We start from the raw sequence: 20138 nt of genomic DNA, 5'->3' as shown, positions 1-20138 counted from the left end.
AACTTCGTTTGGCTCCTGCCCTTATGGAGCTTATGATCTACTTGGGAAGAAAAGATCAATGTACCTGAAATATAAGGGCCAGAGGCATACCTGTGCGAGGCAGACACGGAGGTGCTGGCAAGTGCAAGACCACTAGGAAAGGGAGAAGTCAGGTGTAGGTGCAGGAGCTATTGACTTGCTTGTGGGTAGGGCAAACCAGCTCTGCTGAATGTCCCTGAATCATCTGGCCCAAGTTAGAGGGAACACGCCCCACCCTGAGGGGTCCAGACTCCTCAGGTCGAGACATCTGCCTAGGTATGGCCAGGGGCATCTGCAGGCCCTGCCCCCTGCCTAACAAGATATAAAAGAGAGGGTGTCAGGGCTGTCTCCATTTCACAGGCAAAATTAGTTGTGGCCTATGATATGCAAAGCATTAAGAGCGGGCTAAAAGAATACAGCGATAAGTAGGGTGGAGTTCCTGTCATTGAGAACTTACACAGCACTATCCTATTGAGTTTCTTGGGAGTAGCTTTGAGTCTTCCTCTTCTCTGTATACCAGCACCCAGCTTAGACTCCAGCCTAAAGAAGGTGCTCAATGAGTGTGTTGAAGGGTATAGAAACCCCTCCCTCCAAATGCTAGAATACAAGGCAGAATTCGATAAATGCAGAAAGACCCAGGCAAAATACTATAGAAGACTAGGAAGGAGAGACTGCATCTAGTTAGCGAAGGCCCTCTAGGCTGCGAGCCCTGTTAGGGGAGAAAACAGCATCTGAAGTTATTGCTGACTTCCATGGCTCTATTTCCAGTGCAGAGCACACAGCAAGGGCTCAATAGTTACCTTTTGCATAAGTGCATGTAGTGGGATTTGACACTCTTCTTGGAGGATGGACAGAATTTAGACAGATGGAGATGGGGCAGAATTAGTAAAGTATATTTGTCTTTTTCAAGCAAATAACATCTTGAGGGCAAGGCTCACGATTTATTCATCTGTGCATCCCTACAGCATTTTAGTGTTTTGGTTTGGTTTGGTTTATATTTGAGATGGAGTCTCTCTCTGTTGCCCAGGCTAGAGTGCAGTGGCACCATCTCAGCTCACTGCAACCTCTGCCTCCCAGGTGCAAGAAAATCTCCTGCCTCAGCCTATCAAGTGGCTGGGATTTCAGGCACTGACCACCATGCCTGGCTAATTTTTGTATTTTTAGTAGAGATAGGGTTTTACCACGTTGGCCATGCTGGTCTCAAACTCCTGACCTCAAGCAATCTGCCCACCTTGGGTTCCTAATGTGCTGGGATTGCAGGTGTGAGCCACTGCGCCTAACCCCTACAGCATTTTAGTACAATGCCTGGCACAGTAAAACCTTGATTTTTATTTTATTTTATTTTATTTAGAGACAGAGTCCTGCTCTGTCTCCAAGCTGGAGTGCAATGGTGCGATCTTGGCTCACTGCAACCTTTGCCTCCCAGGTTCTAGTGATTCTCCCACCTCGGCCTCCCGAGTAGCTGGAATTACAGGTGTGTGCCACCACTCCCAGCTAATTTTGTGTGTGTGTGTGCGTGTATTTTTAGTGGAGATGGGGTTTCACCATGTTGTCCAGGCTGGTCTCAAACTCCTGACCTCAAGTGACCCGTCTGCCTCAGGCTCCCAGAGTGATGGGATTATAGGTGTGAGCCACCGCACACAACCAAACCTTGATAATCTGATTTAAATTTAACTGACCCAACACTTATTTATTTATTTATTTATTGAGACAGAGTTTTTCACTTTTGTTGCCCAGGCTAGAGTGCAATGAAGCGATTGGCTCACTGCAACTTCCCCTCCCAGGTTTAAGTGATTCTCCTGCCTCAGCCTCCCGAGTAGCTGGGATTACAGGCATGCACCACCATGCCAGGCTAATTTTTGTATTTTTGGCAGAGACAGGGTTTTACTGTCAGCCAGGCTGGTCTCGAACTCCTGACCTCAGGTGATCCTCCTGCCTTGGCCTTCCAAAGTTCTGGGACTACAGGCGTGAGCCACTGTGCCTGGCCCTTGTATTGATTTAAAGAGTGTCAAGACATCAGTTAATAAGGTTGCTATGTTAGAGAAAAATTTTTTTAAATGTGTCAAGAAATAGTGTTTTGGAAATTGAGACAAAAGGCCAGGTACAGTGGCTCAACCTGTAATCCCAGCACTTTGGGAAGCTGAGGCAGGAGGCTTACTTGAGCCCAGGGGTTTAAGAACAGCCTGGTCAAAATGGCAAAACTCTGTATCTATAAAATACACAAAAATTAGCCAGGCGTGATGGTGCACCTGTGGTCTCCTTAGACAACCGGAGGACAGCAGTGTGTCTGGGCAGCCAAACAGAACCCGGTGATATCAGCAGACACCTTTGCCGTGCACCTCTCAGCATGGGCGGTGATATTCCTTAGCATGCCAGAGGCAGGGACAGAGTGGAGAAGAGGGCATTTTCCAAGGCTGAGGACTGGCAAGGCAGGAACGGCAGAGAATCAAGGGGTGGGGGATTCTAGGCTGCTGGAAGCTATTGGAATTGGCTGGGAGCCACTGAACTGCACAGAGTGGTCAGTGGAGGGACCGACCATCAGAGAGGGCACTTCAGAGTGTGAGTTCTTGAATTCTCTCTAATATAGCTCCTAATGATGGTGCCAGGTGTTGGTATTATGTCCCACGGGCATCTTGTAAAAACGCCAGCAGGGGGCCGGGCACGATGGCTCACGCCTATAATCCCAGCACTCTGGGAGGCCGAGGCGGGTGGATCACGAGGTCAAGAGATCGAGACCATCCTGGTTAACATGGTGAAACCCCGTCTCTACTAAAAATACAAAAAATTAGCTGGGCATGGTGGCGCATGCCTGTAATCCCAGCTATTCAGGAGGCTGAGGTAGGAGAATTGCCTGAACCCAGGAGGCAGAGGTTGCGGTGAGCCGAGATTGCATCATTGCACTCCAGCCTGGGTAACAAGAGCGAAACTACGTCTCAAAAAAAAAAAAAAAACTGCCAGCAGGACTGCACAGGGAGCACCTGAGAGATCACAGGGCTTCGGTGTTTTCTGTAAGTGAGTCATTGGCTTTCCATCCAGAGCTGTGTCAGGAGATCTGATGAGTTTTGTTGGTTATCAAGGTTCTACCTCTTAAGTATGGCCTCAGAATTAGAGGCCCAGGTATCCAGAAGCCAACATCAGAATCTAAGGCCTTGCAATGTCAAGGGGTGGAGGGTGGGTTATCTCTGGAAGTCCTTATGTCCCCACAAGGATAGGGAGAATGGGCGAGAGAAGACCCTCCTCTCCGTCATCTCCAGATAGCATGTGTAGATTAGAAATCTCCTCATCATCTTGGGTGCTTGGAAACATACCTATGTTTCAAAGAATGAGCATAAAACAGCCGGGCGCAGTGGCTCTCGCCTGTAATCATAGCACTTTGGGAGGCCGAGGTGGGTGGATCACCTGAGGTCAGGAGTTCAAGACCAGCCTGGCCATCATGGTGAAACCCCATCTTTAAAAAAAAAAAAAAAAGAATGAGCATAAAATAGAGAACTGTCACTTGGGGCAGGGGCAACCTCTAGAGGAAGTGAGGCTAGAGGAGGCTCTGATGGGATATGGCAAAATACTCAGAACTTGCCAGTTTTCCACTTTTGCAAAGACTGACCCAACATCCAAGACTTACAGGCCCCCTCACGACATGAGAGACTCATCCAAGCACTGAGCTTACACACACACACATGCACACACACACTCTCACTTGCCACAGCCACCCCAAATGGGGAAGGGCAAAGGGAGGCCCTCTGTTCCCCTTAACCTAGAGGGCAAGGGCTAGTGACTCAGGCCTGGCTGGCACTCCAATGGGCAGCTCCGTCTTAGCGTCCCCTTCTGCTGTGGAGCTAACAACTGCCCCTGCCTTTGTTCCTTCAATTCTTAAGCTCCCTGACTCAGCCTGGTTCCAGAACTTCCCAGCAGGGGACAAAGCCCTTGCCTGGGGTGGTGTGGGAGCTGTGGCAGTGAGGGGAATCTGAGGGAAAGCTGTGGAGCCAGAGTTCTGGTCCTTTCCCCAGGCTCAACCTTCAGGGTCTCACTAGTTCAGCGGTCACCTCTAGGCTCCTCCCCAACTTGCTTGTCTCTCTCAGCGGCCTGGCTGATGGGGTGGAAATGGTTAACTAGAACCTTCTTCCCAGCTGGGCAAAGTCTGACACCTGGTGGCCAAGGTGAGGAATGGCCAGAGGCCTCTTTTCAAGTCTTCCGGGAACGGCTCCAGAGCCTGGAGGGCCACACTAAGGTGACTAGAGGACGTGACCAGGGGAGGTAACCAGAGGAGGAGGCGTGGAGGGTGGGGGGGTCAGGACAGAGGACAACAGTGGCAGAAAAACTCAGAGACCCCTTCCTTCCCCTCAAGCTCAGGCCCCAAAGGCACACTAGGCAAGAGAACCTGAACCAGCAGGAAGGAGCGACTGGGAGGGCAGTGAGGGACTAGGAAGGGCTGCCTGAAAGAATTCTGGCCCACTGGGTGAGGAATGGGGCCCAGGGTGTATGAGTATGTTGGGGGCCGGAGCAGGGGGTAGTCTGGCTGCCCAGAATCTCCTGAGTGAGACTGATTTCCAGCTCAGGATGGGTGGCAGGGCCTGAGGGCCTGAGGAAGGAGGGTGCTAGGGAGAAGGAAGAAGAGCTGGATCCAACCCACAGCCCACTGGGCACCAGACAGCTGCTCCCATCTCTCCATCTGCCTCCACCTTCCCAGCTCCACCTGGCTCTCCCCAACAAACCTCATAGTGAGCTAAGGGAAGGGAAGGGGCTCGTGGGGAGCGCAGGTGCAGTGCTGAGGCCCCCATCCTGCCACATTGTCTGAGATAAGTCAGACCTAACCCCCCTTCCCTTGAGAGCAGTCATCGTGGGCCTCTGCCCGACTAGGAAGGTGCTGGGTTCCTTTTTCAGTTCTTTTCTCTCCTGGACTCCCCAGGACTCTGGCCTTGGCCCTGAAGCAAAGGCCTTGGGTATTATTACCAGGCTGAGGTGCAAAGGCCACTCCTACTAGTCTCATCACCAGCCTGGGTGTGAGGGCTGACACAAGGGTCTCAGGAGATTCCCCCAGGGAGAGAGAACTCAGCACCCAACCGACACTTCTGGACTGACTGACCATCCAGCCTGAACAGGCTCCAGGACAGCAGTTTAGGGAATGACACCAGAAAACTGCCTGAGTAGGGGAAGGGGTTTTGGCAAGAAAGTACAGAAGGTAGAAGGGGTCAGAGAGCAAAGAAGGAAAAGACCTGAGGATGGGCAGGCCAAGCTCCAGCCCATCATCAGTGCACCTTGGGAATCCAGGTGCTGAGTCGGGGATGCCAGGTGGACAGGGATGGTTCCAAAATCCCTGGCTGCCAACTCTTCCCTAGGGGCTCAAGTTCACTGCCATTTACAAGAGAGGAGCAATGCTGCCTGTGGAGAGTTCCCTCAACGCCAAGCCGGAAAGCCAGGCATAGGGTGCCTGCACTTGAGCTGACCACTCTTGACTCTTTTTCTCAGGTCTGGGAGGAGCTGAAGGCTGAGGGAGACATCGTCCAGGTTGGGTGGGGGCCTGGGCCAGGCGGAAGCTGGGGAAGCTGATGGAGATGGCCCAGCCAACATCCACAGAGCAGCAGCTCAGGATGCCAGAGTCTGCCCAAGGAGAAAAGGCAAGAGGCCCAGGCGGCAGTAGGAGCTGCTGTGGCTGCCTGGGGGTACACCCCATTTCACGCTCCCTGGGTGGTGGCAGGGCCCCACGGCTATCAGCTTTCAGGGGTGGGAGGGACTAGGAATGAGGAGGGGTCTGCCACACCCATGGCTCCCTACTCCCTCAGGCTTGGTGGCCTCGGGAGGAGGGTGCCACACACTTCTGGAAACGACCCAGGAGCCCTGGCTGAAGCCCTCTGGGGAGGGGGTAGTCAATCCTGAAGAGCATAGGCACCATCCCTCCCTAGCATGCTCAGCGCCTGACCCAGACTCAGCACCTAGACCCTTCCCAGCCCTGGTAGAGAGAGCCTCCCTGCTTCCATCCTCAACTCCACAGGGACAATGTCTCCCTGAATGTGGGCCCCACTTAGTCCACAAGGCAGATGGGGGGATGAGACCAGGCCCAGCCCAAACGAGACAGCAGAAAGGGCCCTCCAGCTCCATGTAGTGCCCCCACAAGATCCCTCCTCCACCAACTCTCCTCCAGAAAACCAATGGGGAGAGCCAGGCAGGATGTGGACCCTGAAGACACAGCCTGCTCCTCTGCCTCCTCTTTGGTGGTCTCCTCTCCAGAGCAGCTTCCCTTCTTGTTCCCACCTGTACCAAGGGCTTAGCCCTCTTCCAGTGCAGAGCACCCAGACCCCAGAGCAGGGCAAGGAGGAGGGAGAGGCCTCTGAGCAATCAGTAGCCCAGGAGTCTGTGCCCCACCCTCTCGGTATCCCTGGAAGGAAGAACCGGATGGGATCTCTGGAGGGTGATTAGAGCTGGGCTGGCCCCTGCGCTGGTTCCCAGACTCCCACTGGCCAGTACTTTTGCCTGCTGCCAGGAAGTTGGTGAGGGGGAGGCAACAGTAGGGGTGAGTCAGTGATGACAGGAGCCCAAGGGACAAAGGTCATGGGTGGAGAATTGAGAGACATTGTTTACAGCAGTCCACCTCCTCCAGGAGGCCTTCCAATGCTAATCGTCCCTGTGGTCCTAACCAATCTCTGACCCACCCTTTCCCTCTTCTGGTAGGAATTATATAGCCTCTCTTTTACAACTGTGCATCCGTCTGCCTTGTAAGACTGTGAGCTCCTGGGGCGCAAGAGAAACTAGTTTGATTGGGGCCCTACAATGCCTGCCTGTGGCTATCCGCAGTGAGAATCATTTAGCTATACTTCCTACTTTCAAAAACTATTTGACATCTATTTTAATTGAGTTAATATGTGGGAAAGTGCTTAGAACAGAACTTGGCACATGGTGCGTGCAATATGAGTGTTAGGTTTATTGTTAATATTTCATTCTCAGACTCACACGATTGTGAGAGACAGGGCAGATTTTGCCAAAGAAGAACTAACTGGGCATCCAAACATATTGTGATGGGGGGAGCAGACCCTTGCTCTGCCTTCCTACTCAGTATGGAATCTTCCTGACTGATGGGGTGGGCCGCGGAGGACTTGGGACCCCGGGAGAGGCAAAAAGGCAAACGCTTACGTGGACTAAGAATGGGCAGCATCTTTGGGCACAGACTGTGAGAAAGGAGGTTTCACAGCCCTTGGGATTCTCCAGCCAGGTCTCCCGGGGCCGGTGGGGGTTGGGTGGGAGCAGGGAAGGGGCCTGGATTAGCCCAAACTCGCTTCAGACCTCCAGACCTGCCCCCACAACACTGGGCGGGCCAAAGGACCGAGTGAAGGCTCCAGCTGGGCTCTGGGGAGTTACAAACTGGCCACGGGGATTAGCGAAGCTGAAAAGAACATTTGCTTAGGAAGGGAAAACGGGAAGTGAGAGGCTGAGGATAACTCTCTTCAAGTCTCTCGGGACCCACAGCAGACCAATGGGGGCCGGGGGAGGTGGTAAAGTCGGGGCATCCTGACAGGTCCCCCCCACCCCCAGCCTGCCCCTCCTGCCTTGGCCCACAGCTGCGGCGCTGCCCCGCCCCTCACCCTGTACTGTCTGCCATTGGCTAGAGCCAGGGTCCCGCCCCACAGAGGCGGCCTGCCATTGGGTGAAGTCTTTGCTGTTTGCGTGCTTGTGGGGGTGGGGGAGGTATCCCTCCCTGGACCCCAGCGATTTCCTCTCTCGGCTTGTCTGGGTCATCTCGTCTGCCCGCCGCTGGCCTGGCCCCGTCTGTCTCTCTCAGCAGCTGTCTTTCTCGCGCCCACTGGCCGGTCTCTCCTCTTCCCCGCAGTCGCCTCCTTCTCTGCCTGCTTGGGTGGCCGCCATGGGCCGGAAGCGGCTCATCACTGACTCCTACCCGGTTGTGAAGAGGAGGGAGGACCCCGCTGGGCACAGCAAGGGGGAGCTGGCACCCGAGCTAGGTCTCTGGGGTGTGAGGGAGGCAGGAGGAGTGGACACGGAGGTGCCTAGAGGACGTGGGCGGAGGGGGCAGATGGAAGGGGAAGGGTGGCATGTCCATCCCTCCCTCCCAACACCAGGTCTAGATGAGGGACGGCAGAGGCAAAGGGGTGGTGAGGAAGGCTGGGGACATGGCACGGCTGGGAGGCGAGGGACAGGAGACTGAGGCCAGCCTCGCACTGAGGAGCAGCTGTCATTGCAGGGGAGGAGCTCCAGCCCCCTGAGGAGGACGAGGTGGAGCTGCAGCTGCTGAGGCAGTTTGACCTGGCCTGGCAGTATGGGCCCTGCACCGGTGAGAACCCACCCAGCCTCACGGAGGCACCTCTCCCAGCCAGTCCTGTCACCCATATGTCTCTGAAGCCACCCGAGCGCCTGTGTGACTGTGAGCCTCGGGCACTGTCTCCCCCACAACACACACATTCTCCAGCTCAGACTTTACCCCACCCGCCAAGAGGCTCCAGAGTCTTCTTCCCACCCTGGCAGGGATCACACGGCTGCAGCGCTGGTGTCGGGCCAAGCAGCTGGGCTTGGAGCCTCCCCCAGAGGTGTGGCAGGTGCTGAAGACCCACCCCGGAGACCCCCGCTTCCAGTGCAGGTCAGAGACAGGCCGGGAGGGCTTTCAGGGAAGCCAGGGCCTTCTCCAGGCACCACCATCCTGCTGCCCTGACCTGAGGGAGAAATGGATGCAGGGTTGCAGGGCCTTGCTGAGTAGGCAAGAAGGTTCTACAAGGTGCCTGGCTCAGAAGGACATGTTGCTGTAATAATTCTTACCTATACGAGCTAGTCGGGGGCAAAGATACACACCCAGGACCCAAGGAACTATCTACTTAGAATTGGGGGGTTTCCCAAGGACTATGGGCATGGCCAAGAATGAGCTGGTGAAATCAGATCCAGGGACTCAACTGGTTCTCTCCCTCTTTCTGGGGTATCCCTCCCTCCTACCCCGCCTTCCGCAGCCTCTGGCATCTCTATCCCCTATGAGGCCAGGACCTCCTGCCCTTGGCTCTCCTGCTCACCACCCAAGAACCACAGGACAGAAGCGAGAGCCCACTGCTCCTACTCAGCTCAGCCCCACTGTGGAGGAACCCTTGGCAGGCGGAACCTGGAGGTGATCAAGGCTCAGCTCCTCCATCTAACCAACAGGCTCCCAGAGCCCCCTGGGGGAGCCAGCACATCTGAAGCAAGGCGGTCCTAGATGGAGAGTGGTTTGGGGAAAAGGACCTGGCCATTGCCTTCCAATACCTGCTGCCTGCCTCCCTGACCCATGGTGTGGCAAGTTAGGCACAGCCAGACATGGACAGTTGATCCATGAGGGAAAGATGCTGTCCCACCTAAGGCTAGGAATCTGAGAGCAGGACTGGCTGAGCTCTCAGGGCAAGGGGTTCACTAATGCTTATCAATAAAGAACACTGAGCCTGGAATCCGGACCTTCAGTCCTTTACTGTGGCCCTGCTTTGACTGGTAGTCCCTAGAAGCTTAGGAGATGGGAGAGCCATCACCACATCGCTTTTCCAAGAAAGTCCTAGGCCTGAGAGGGAGGAGACAGATACCTTAAGAAACAGATCAAGTCCTCGCCAAGAGCCAAGCAACCTCTGGTGCCCCCTGGTGGCCCAGAGGGAAACTACTCTTGACTCACCTTCCCGGAACAGCTGGGGAAAAACTTCCCTGACTGGCCAGAGACCTGGCTTGCTAAGCAGTGCCCACCTCACAAACATGGATGCTTTGCCAGAGAAGGACCCATGGGGCCCATGGCTCATAAAACCAAAACATATCTATACATTCCCAGCAAGCACCTCAGCTTCCCACTTTGGGGGCCACCTTGATCCAAAGCAGGGCTGAGGAGGGTCTCAACTTGCAGGACCTGCTCAGACATGGCTATCATCTAAGAGGCTTTTGTAAGAAACTGATGGTACTGGGGGATGGAGGAGAACTGGTTGGAGCCAGAGACAATGCTCAGGGGACCCCGGTCAGGGGATGACACAGAGAGTAGAGTCAGTAACCGCTTCTAGTACTGTAGCCCTCCATCCTGGGGGCAGGTGGAGGCAGCATTAGTAACTTCTTGGAAACAGGCCGAGAGAGCAGCTAAGCAGCCTTTGTAGTCCCTGTCTTACTGAGCACTGATCATGTCTCGGGTACTTTAAATGTATTATCCCTAATCCTCCTAAGAAAACCTTCCAGATAGGTTTTACAGAGAGGGAATCTGAAACTAAGAAAGGCTAAGTAAAGTTGCCCAAAAGTACACAGCAGGCAAGAGGCAGGGCATGACTTGGGGCCACTGCATTAAGCTCTTCCAGCCTATGCCGCACTTCCTGCCCAGCTGCTGAGCACTCACTATGTGCCAGGCACCAAAGTTCCCCTTGGGGTGTTACTGGTGGTCAGGAGATGGACAAAAGCAAACACATAAGGTAGCGTCCGTAGTAAAGCCAAATCAGAGTTGGGATCAGAAGGGGTCTGAGGATGCCAGGTGTGCCACACGATGCCCCCTGTGGTTACCTGTGGCCCCACACTGCCCCCTGTGGTCAGGGGGGCCCTCTGCTAAGGTGGCATTTGAGCACAGACCTGAAGGAAGGAAGGGAGCAAGGTCTGCACCTGAGTGTTCCAGACAAAAGGAACAAGGAGAAGCTCTCGGAGGGAAGAGTGTCTCCAGCCTGTTCCAGGAAAGGCTTGGAGGAGGCCAGTGAGGCCAGGGCCCAGGGAGCGAGGGACGGTAGTGGCAGTGGAAGGAGGACAGGCAGCAGGCTGGTCCCTAGGGCCTTGCAGACCATGATAAGAAATCTGGATTTGATTCTGAGTGAGGGGGAAGATACTGGAAGGCTTGAAGCCAATAAATGACAGAGTCAGGCTTATGTTTCGAAAACATTACTCTGTTGGTGGAAAATAGATTGTGGAGTTGGGGAAAACAGAGATAGCAAAACCACTCAGGAGGCTACTGAAGTCGGCCTCGTGAGAGATGAGGGTGATCTGGACCAGTGTGGGGAGGTGGGCTGCTCAGAAGTGGTCAGATGCTCTCTGTATTTTGAAGGAATAGCTGACTGGCTGGACTAGCCTACTGGTCGACTGTGAGATTTAAGAGGGAGGAGCCAAGGATAACTCCAGAGGTTTTGGTTTGGGCGACTGGAAGGACAGAGGTCTCATTACTAAGATGGGAAACTTGTGGGAAGGGTGGGGCAGGAATCTGGAGCTCCATTTTAGACTTGCTGAAGTATCTGCGCCACTTCCAAGGGGACATGAGATGTAGGCAATGGATATGTAAGTCTCGGATTCTGAGGCATTCTAGGTTTAAAATACAAACTTGGGAATCTTTTAGATGGCCTTGAAAGCTGCAACAGTGGATGAGATGCCCTGAGTGAGTGTAGACAGAGATGAAGTGCTCTGAGAGATCCAGTAGGGAGGGAACCGGAGGCTGCAGGAGATGAGGAGGCAGTTGTGTGAGTGAGGTCTTTGTGAGGGTGAGGAGGGCCAGAAACCAGGACATGGGAAGAGGGTGGCCTCCAGTAGACACATGCACTGTGACAGGAAGGGAGGCAGAGAATGTGGGAGGAGCTGCAGGTAGGGGGATAATTTGCGGATGGGAATATTCAAGAACCAGATGTTGACTAAGAGCCTGGCACTGCTGGGAGGGCTCTGACGTGTACTAAGTGCCTACCCAAGCCATCTGCTGTGCTAGATGCTGGGCACGTTATCTAGCTGAATCCTCAGAGCAACCTCATTAGGGAAGTCTTTTCCATGCTTTACAGATAAGGAAACCAAGGCTGAGAGGAAAAATGCCTTGCTCAATCAGCAAACACCAGGGCCTGAACTCACCCCACACTGCACTCCAGATGTTGTAGGATAAGAATGTTTTTGAGAAGATAAGGACTACACATGTGGAAAGTTAGAAAACCATGTAATACGAGTGCTTTTCCGAGGCAACCTAGGAGTGGCAGAGACACTGAATTGTCTGAGTTCTCAGAAAGAAGAGAGCACCACGGGTGACGAGGACTGCCACCTCCCCCCAACTGCATTGCTATTACCGCTGCCGTACCTCATCTGTACCTATCCCCTTCTAATCAGGGGTCCCTGCTTCTCACCTTCCCACCTTCCCACTGCAGGGGACAGCGCCATGGGGACTGCTCTTAGCGGTTCCTTTCACCAATTTTGCATTCTCCTCTGTATGTCTGTAGTAGTTGTACTTCTTTTTTGACAGTCTCGCTCTGTCGCCCAGGTTGGAGTGCAGTGGCATGACCTTGGCTCACTGCAACCTCTGCCTCCTGGGTTCAAGCAATTCTCATGCCTCAGCTGGGATTACAGGTGCCCACCACCACACCTGGCTAATTTTTGTATTTTTGATAGAGATGGGGTTTCATCATGTTGGCCAGGCTGGTCTTGAACTCCTGACCTCAGGTAATTCACCTGCTCCAGCCTCCCAAAGTGCTGCAATTACAGGCGTGAGCTACCACGTCCAGCTCGGAGTAGTTGTCTTAACATAAATGTAGGTGAAATTATTTATAATTAAGTAAATGAGGTTTCCAGGAAGATGTGCCGTGTGTGGACTATGGCTGCTTTCGAGTACCCCTGAAACATCTACCGCCACCTCATTCAGTTTGAACAGCACTTCAGAAATACAAAAAGCAAATACACACACACACACACACACACACACACAGATTGAGAGAGAGAGAGACAGAGAGAGAGAGATGGGTCTTGCTCTGTTGTACGGGAGTACAGTGGTGCAATCATGGCTCACTGCAGCCTCAAGCTCCCAGGCTCAAGCCATCCTCCTGCCTTGGTCTCCCAAGCAGCTGGGACTACAGGCACATGTCATTCACAGCTAATTAAAAAAATTTTTTTTCTGTTTTTAGAAATGGTCTCACTATGTTGCCCAGGCTGGTCTCAAACTCCTGAGGCCAAGCAATCCTCCTGCCTTGGCTTCCTACAGTGCTGGGATGACCGGAGTGAACTGCCACGCCCAGCCAGAGAACAGTGTTCCAGACTGAGGGAATGGGCTGCACAAAGGCAAGCAGGAGGGAATGATGTGTGTGCCACGGGCTAGGTATGCAGAGCTGTGAAGTATATACCACTCCCTCTGTGAAAACCACAGAGGTTTGCACATAAAATCAGAAAAAAAAAATAGCATTTAAGTGCTTACTGGGTCACCAAAACCCTAGAAATGAATATAGAACTTTTTTTTTTGAGACAGGGTCTCGCTCTGTTACCCAGGCTGTAGTGCAGTGGTGCGGTCTCAGCTCACCATGCTGGCAAAACCCCATCTCTACTAAAAAATACAAAAATAAGCTGGGTGTGGTGGCACGCACCTGTAATCTCAGCTACTCAGGAGGCTGAGGCAGGAGAATCACTTGATCCCGGAAGGCACAGGTTGTAGTGAGCAGAGATCATGCCACTGTACTCCAGCCTGGGTAACAGAGTAAGACTCCATCTCAAAAAAATTTTTTTAAAAGGCCAGGCGTGGTGACTTACACCTGTAATCCTAGCACTTTGGGAGGCCAAGGCAGGTGGATCACTTGAGGTCAGGAGTTCAAAACCAGCCAGGCCAACGTGGTGAACCCATCTCTAAAACAAAAAAACACTTAAAGAGGAAACTCCAGCACAGACCAGGTAAGTAGTTGCCCAGGTCACACAGCATGTAAGAGTCAGAGATAGGGTTTGATCCTAGAGTCCCTGTATTCTTAATCATGTAGGATTAAGTGAGGCAGGCTGGGGCCAAAAAAAGAAAAAAGGCTCTTGGGCCTGAGGCTAAGGAGTCTGGACTTCATATATGGTGATGAGAGCACCTGAAGGTTTCTGAGCAGGAGAGTGGGCAGAAGTAATCATCCTGGAAATTATGTCTAGCTAGGTATGAGAGAGACTAGCTGGAGAAGACACAGCAGGCAAGGTGACCAAGCCAGAAGCATTTAAATCTTCAAGACATGGGGTACTGAGATGCTAGATTAGCAGACAGAATAGAAAGGACAAAGAACTATAAGAGATGTTGCAAAGGAAGCTGGCAAAACTTGCATTTGGGAAGGGAAGAATGGGGAGGAGGTGTCAAATATGACTCAGGTTTTGAGTTTGGGTGGGTGAGAGAACGCTGATGCCATGGGAAGAAAAATGGAAACTGGGAGGGGGAAGACAGGCTCAATTTTCAACATGTTTGGTTTGAGATGACGACAGGACACCCAAATGGAAACATCTGGTTGGAAATGGAAAGAGAGCTCAAGTCCAGCAGAGAGGTAAGGGGAGGGGCAGTATCCAGGGGACAAGGAAATCACCTGCACAGAACTGACCTATGTACACAGATGAGAGGTTAAAGAGACACAGGCAAAGAGAAGACCAGGCATGGCGCTGGGAAAATTTCTCTAGAAAACAATGGAAGAAGATCCAGCAAACCAGAGGGGAAGAGTGCTGAGAGGGCAGGAGAACCAAGGCAGAGCAGTGTCATAGAGGCCACCGGTGTGATGCTGTCAGGAAGCATGGAGGGGACATGCCCTCACTCCATTCCTACACTGCCTGCTTCCCTCTATCCCCATTTCGTAGTTCTCTCTGGTGTCTCGGGCTGCCATGGTAACTACCGGTACCACCCCCCTCCATGAAGGCTACACCGATTCATTCTTTATTGACTCAGGTGTGGCAACATTTATCCACCCTCAGACAAACTCACTAGTGGCCTGAAGGTTTACGGAGCTAATTTACCAAGAAACTAAAGTCAACATGGGAAAGGAGCAGGTTTCTGAATTGGTCTGGAAACAAGAAAACTACAACAGTGCCAGCTTGAGGCCAATCTGGGTTACCACCACCTCTGGGACTCAAGAGATTCTCAGAATGATTCTTAGTTTTCCAAGCAGGTAGGTCTCCAGTTTATCCACGTGAGTCCTAAACTAGAAAACTGTAACTTTGTGCTAGTCATGGCAGATGCAAATGGTTAGAACCCCAGGCCTTGGGCACTAAGAGCTCACTGTAGTAGGGAGACAGAAAACAGACATGCAGGTGAATTTCAAACAATGCTGCAAGATAGGCACTGGCCTGGCCAGTGCCAACCCTTCAGCTGAGAATGTAAGGATGAGTGGGGCTGCCACAAGGTAGACAAGGGACAGTACACCATGTGTTGGGGTCTGAGTGCTTCTCAAGCCCAACTTGGTCCCTTGTTCCTTGAAGGAAAAGGTATCTCCTAGGAACTCCCTCTGGGATATGGGCCTCCCTGTCCTGACCTTGTGGACACCCCTTCGTATTACCCAAAGGCACCAATGGCTCCTATGCCTGCAGGCCCTGCCTTTGGCTGCAGGATGTTTCTGCCTCTGTGCAGCCTTCCCTGAAGAGAGTTAAGGATCCCCACTCTGCTCCCCATGGTAACTTGTTTCTGTTTTATTACAGCATGTCACATTGCCACAACAATATTCTAGCTTGTCTCCTATGCTAGAGAATGTTTTTTATCTCTGTTGGTGTATACCTAACACAAGCTTGGCTACATAGTATGCGCTCAAAGGTGGCTGAGGTTGGGTGCAGTGGCTCACGCCTATAATCCTAGCACTTTGGGAGGCTGAGGCAGGAGGATCACTTGAGCCCAGGACTTTGAGACCAGCCTGGGCAACAAAGGGGGATCCTGTCTCTACAAAAAGAAAAAAAAAAAAAGGTGACTGAACCTTCTTACTTCACTCATACCTACTTTTTGATCCTGTTTAGCCCGTAAGAGAGTTGTGAATGCAATTCTCACACAAATTTGGGCTCTAAGTCGCTTCTCCATGGGGGACATGGGGGTTGTATGGTCTTGATGGCAGGAGCCATCTTTTCCTAGGACCTTCTCAGTGAGGAACGCATCAAAGCTGTCACCTGCAGAAGCAGGCCCTTTTCATTTCCTGATTTGAAGCCTGTGCCTCCACTGGGCTGGCCGTGGAGTGCTCAGCTGAGGCCCTTCGAGGTGCAGAGTAGAGACGTCCATCATCACAATGGGCCATCCAGCCCATTTCTCAACATCCTCCTCTTGGGAGGATGGCTGGCCAGGATCTGAAATCACAGCCCCACAATGCTGGAGTATACACTTGTACAACTCCAAGGACACTAATTTGGCATTATTTATTAAAATTACAAATGCAACTAGCCTTTTCAGTCTGTATCTAGAAATTTATCCTGCAGATACGTTAGTATGCGTAAAATAACACATGTAAGGTTATTTATTATAAAACTCTTTGTAATAGCAAAGAATATAACTAGCCTAAAAATCTATCATCTATAAGGGACTGAGCCAGATGCAGTGGCTCACACCTGTAATCCCAAATCTTTGGGGGGCCAAGGCAGGGAGTTGCTTGAGGCCTGGAGTTCAAGTCTGGCCCAGGCAACATAGCAAAATCCTGTCTTTGGAAAAATTTTTTAAAATTAGCCCACTGTGGTGGCTTGCACCTATGGTCCCAGCTACTTGGGAGGCTGAAGTTGGGGAGGACCCCTTGAGCCTGGTAGGTAGAGGCTGTAGTGAGCTGTGACTGAACCATTGCACTCCAGCTTAGGTGACAAAGCAAATCTCTGTCTCCAAAAAAAATAAGGGCCAAGTGCAGTGACTCATGCCTGTATTCCCAGCATGTTGGGAGGCCAAGGCAGGAGGAACGCTTGAGTCCAAGAGAGTTCGAGACCAGCTGGAGCAACAGAGTGCAACATCATCTCTATGTAAAAAATAAAAATAAAAACGTTAATTCTATATTGCTCAGGCTGGTCTTGAACTCCAGACTCAAGCAAATCCTCCTGCCTCAGCCTCCCAAAGTGCTGAGATTACTGGCATGAGCCACCATGCCCAGTCAAGTTCATTTACTTTTGTTGCTGAATAATATTCCACTGTGTGACTCTACTAACATGTATTTGTCCATTTCTCAGTTGATGAACATTTGGGTTGTTTCCAGTTTTAGACTCTGATGGATTGAGCCGTTATAAACATTCATGTATGAGTCTTTGTGTGGGCAGGTTTTCGGTTTTCTTGGCTAAATGCCAAAGAATCAGATTGCCAGGTTGTATACCATAAATATATTTAAATTTAGAGTAAAACTGCTGTTTTCCAAAGTGGTTCTACCATTTTATATTTACCTTTTTGAGATGGAGCCTTGCTCTGTTGCCCAGGCTGGAGTGTAATGGCACAATCGCAGGTCACTGCAGTCTCAAACTTTTGGGCTCAATCCATCCTCCCACGTCAGCCTCCTGAGTAGCTGGGACTAGAGGTGTGAGCCGCTGTGCCTGGCCATGCTCTATTGTTTTCTTTGCTGTGCAGATGCTTTCTGTTTGATGTAATCCACTGTCTACTTTTGCTTTTGTTGCCTGTGCTTTTGAGGTCCTATCTCAAAAATCCTTGCCTAGGCCAATGTCATGAAGCATTTACTCTGTGATTGCTTCTAGTAGTTTTATAGTTTGAGGTCTTACATTTAAGTCTTTAATCCATTTTGAGTTAATTTTTGTCATTCTTCTGCGTGCGGATATCCAGTTTTCCCAGCACCATTTATTGAAGAGACTATCTTTTCCCCAACGTATATTCTTGGCACCTTTGCCAAAAATCAGTTGTGTGGATTTATTTCTGGGTTCTCTACACTGTTCCATTGGTCTATGTGTATGTTTTATGCCTGTACCACGCTGTTTTGGTTACTATAGTTTTGTAGTATATTTTGAACTCAGGTAGTGTGATGCCTCCAGCTTTGTTATTTTTGCTTAAGATTGTTTTGGCTATTTGGGGTCTTTAGTAGTTCCATACAAAATTTTTGAATTTTTTTTTTTAGACAAAAGTCTCGCTTTGTCACCCAAGCTAGAGTGCAGTGGGGTGATCTCAACTCACTGCAACCTCCTTCTCCCAGATTCAAGGGATTCTCCTGCCTTGGCCTCCCGAGTAGCTGGAATTACAGGTGCGTGCCACCACACCTGACTAATTTTTGTAATTTTAGTAGAGACGGGATGGTCTCGAATTTTTTTTTTCTTTTGAGACAGTTTCATTCTTGTTGCCCAGGCTGAAGTGCAATGGCATGATCTCAGCTTACCGAAGGCAACCTCTGCCTCCCAGGTTCAAGCAATTCTCCTGCCTCAGCCTCCCCAGTAGCTGAGGATTACAGGCATGTGCCACTACATGCAACTAATTTTGAATTTTTAATAGAGACAGGGTTTCTCCATATAAGGTGATCCCGGCCTCAAGTGATCCACCCACCTCAGCTTCCCAAAGTGCTGGGATTACAGGCTTATGCCACCATACCTGGCCAGGAATTTTTTTCTTTTCTTTTCTTTTCTTTTTTGAGACAGGGTCTCCCTCTGTCTCCCAGGCTGGAGTACAGTGGCACAATCTCAACTCACTGAAACTTCCACTTTCCAGGTTCTTCCACCTCAGCCTCTTGAGTAGCTGGGATTACAGGCATGTGCCACCATGCCCAGCTAATTTTTGTATTTTTAGTAGAGACAGGGTTTCACAATATTGGTCAGGCTGGTCTGAAACTCCCAACCTCAGGTGATCCGCCCACCTCGGCCTCTCAAAGTGCTGGGATTATAGGCGTGAGCCACCGCACTGGCTAGGAATTTTTTTCTTAATAGTGTCTTTTGCAGAACCAAAGTTCTAAAGTAAGAGTGTGTGTGTGTGTGTGTGTGTGTGTGTAAGAGAGAGAGAGAGAGAGAGAGAGAAAGAAAGAGAGAGAGACAGAGAGAGACAGAGAGAGAGATGGAGTTTTGCTCTTGTTGCCCAGATGGCACAATCTCAGCTCACTGGAACCTCCACCTAGTGGGTTCAAGCGATTCTCCTACCTCAGCCTCCCAAGTAGTGGGGATTACAGGGGCGCACCAACACACCTGGCTAATTTTTTTATTTTTAGTAGAGACAGGATTCCAACATATTGGCCAGGCTGGTCTCAAACTCCTGACCTCACATGATCCGCCCATGTCAGCCTCCCAAAGTGCTGGGATTACAGGTGTGAGCCACTGTCCTCAGCCCAAAGTTTTTAAATGAAATCCAATTTATCATTTTTAAAAATTATTACTCTTTTTATGTCCTAAGAAATGTTTAGCTACCTCAAAGTAACAAATACTTTCTATTTCTTTTCCAGATATTTCATTGTTTTAGCTTTTAAACCTAAAGGTTTAAAATCTATTTTGAATTAATTTTCACTGTTTCATTCCTGATAATTGGTGATCTGTATTTTCTCTCTTTATTTCTTAGTCTTACTATGGACTCATTCATTTTATTAATTTATTTCAAGAAACCAACTTTTGGCTTTGCTAATTTTCTCCACTTTTTTGTGTATTTTCTATTTCATTTAGAGGTAGAGTTCAAGGTGCAAAAATATTTTTTTCTTTTTAATGTGGATATACAGTTTCAGCCCCATTCATTCAAAGACCTTTTACCCACTTAATTACCTTGGCACTGTCATCAAAAATAATTTGGCCATATAAGTTTGAGACTACTGTTACCCTCTCTATTCTTTCACATGGATATGTTTATCTCAACATCACACTGTCTCGATTTATGTAGCTTCAAAATAAAGCTTGAAATCGAATAGTTAGTCAGTTTTTAAAAACTGGTGTTTTTGTCTTGTTTATAGACGGGGTCTCACTATGTCCCCCAGGCTGGTCTGTGGTCTGGAACTCCTGTATTCAAGTGATCCTCCCGCCTCGGCCTCCCAGAGTGCTGGGGCTGCAGTCACATGCCACTGCACCCAGCCTAGTTTTAAGTGTAAAAGTCTTGCTTGTCTTTGGCTAAATTTATTCCTGATAATGTTTTTAATCTAAGTGGATTAAAATTTTTTTTTCATTTTTCCATTGTTGCTAGAACACAGAAATACAAATCATTTTTGTATATTCACTTTGTATTGTTACCTTGGTAAATCCACTTTATCCTAGCGGTTTTTAAAAGATTCTGGCCAGGCATAGTACTTTATGCCTATAATCCCAGCACTTTGGGAGTGCCAAGGAAAGTGGATTGCTTGAGCTCAGGAGTTCGAGGCCAACCTACAAAACACGGTAAAACCCTGTCTCTACAAAGAAGTACAAAAAATTGGCGAGGCATGGTGGCACCCACCTCTAGTCCCAGCTGCTTCTGAGGCTGGGGTGGGAGAATCACCTGAGCCCCAGAGGTGGAGGCTGCAGGGAACCATAACTGCCACTGAGCTCCAGCTTGGGCAAGAGAGTGAGACTGTCTCAAAAATAAGTAACATATAAAA

The 20138-nt window shown here is 50.4% G+C and overlaps 2 protein-coding genes across 6 annotated transcripts in view; one reads left to right on the top strand and one right to left on the bottom strand.

Annotated features, from left to right (window-relative positions):
- Window positions 1-20138, bottom strand: part of RAD9A (RAD9 checkpoint clamp component A) — a 75072-nt gene that overhangs the window by 35089 nt on the left and 19845 nt on the right. The window lies entirely within an intron of this gene.
- Window positions 7721-9422, top strand: POLD4 (DNA polymerase delta 4, accessory subunit). 2 transcript variants are annotated; one of them, XM_035263485.3, is made up of 4 exons: window positions 7721-7964; window positions 8204-8293; window positions 8485-8596; window positions 8958-9422. In XM_035263485.3, exons 1-4 carry the CDS (start codon window positions 7868-7870, stop codon window positions 8980-8982), a joined length of 324 nt encoding a protein of 107 aa, XP_035119376.3. In that variant the 5' UTR covers window positions 7721-7867; the 3' UTR covers window positions 8983-9422. The 2 variants fall into 2 exon arrangements, with proteins under 2 accessions (XP_035119376.3, XP_078197694.1); XM_078341568.1 differs by lacking the exon at window positions 8485-8596.

Source organism: Callithrix jacchus, chromosome 10 (assembly GCF_049354715.1).
Source record: "Callithrix jacchus isolate 240 chromosome 10, calJac240_pri, whole genome shotgun sequence".
Lineage (NCBI taxonomy): Eukaryota > Metazoa > Chordata > Mammalia > Primates > Cebidae > Callithrix > Callithrix jacchus.
Note: the sequence above shows the minus strand (reverse complement) of the source record. Positions and strands in the feature narration are given on the sequence as shown.

Excerpts from the sequence above, each read along its gene's own strand:
- POLD4 (XM_078341568.1), top strand. The coding sequence starts at position 7,868 with ATGGGCCGGAAGCGGCTCATCACTGACTCCTACCCGGTTGTGAAGAGG. Across the intron at positions 7,965-8,203 it reads GGAGCTGGCACCCGAGCTAG|GGGAGGAGCTCCAGCCCCCT; the intron begins GTCTCTGGGGTG and ends CTGTCATTGCAG. Across the intron at positions 8,294-8,957 it reads GCAGTATGGGCCCTGCACCG|CCTCTGGCATCTCTATCCCC; the intron begins GTGAGAACCCAC and ends CGCCTTCCGCAG.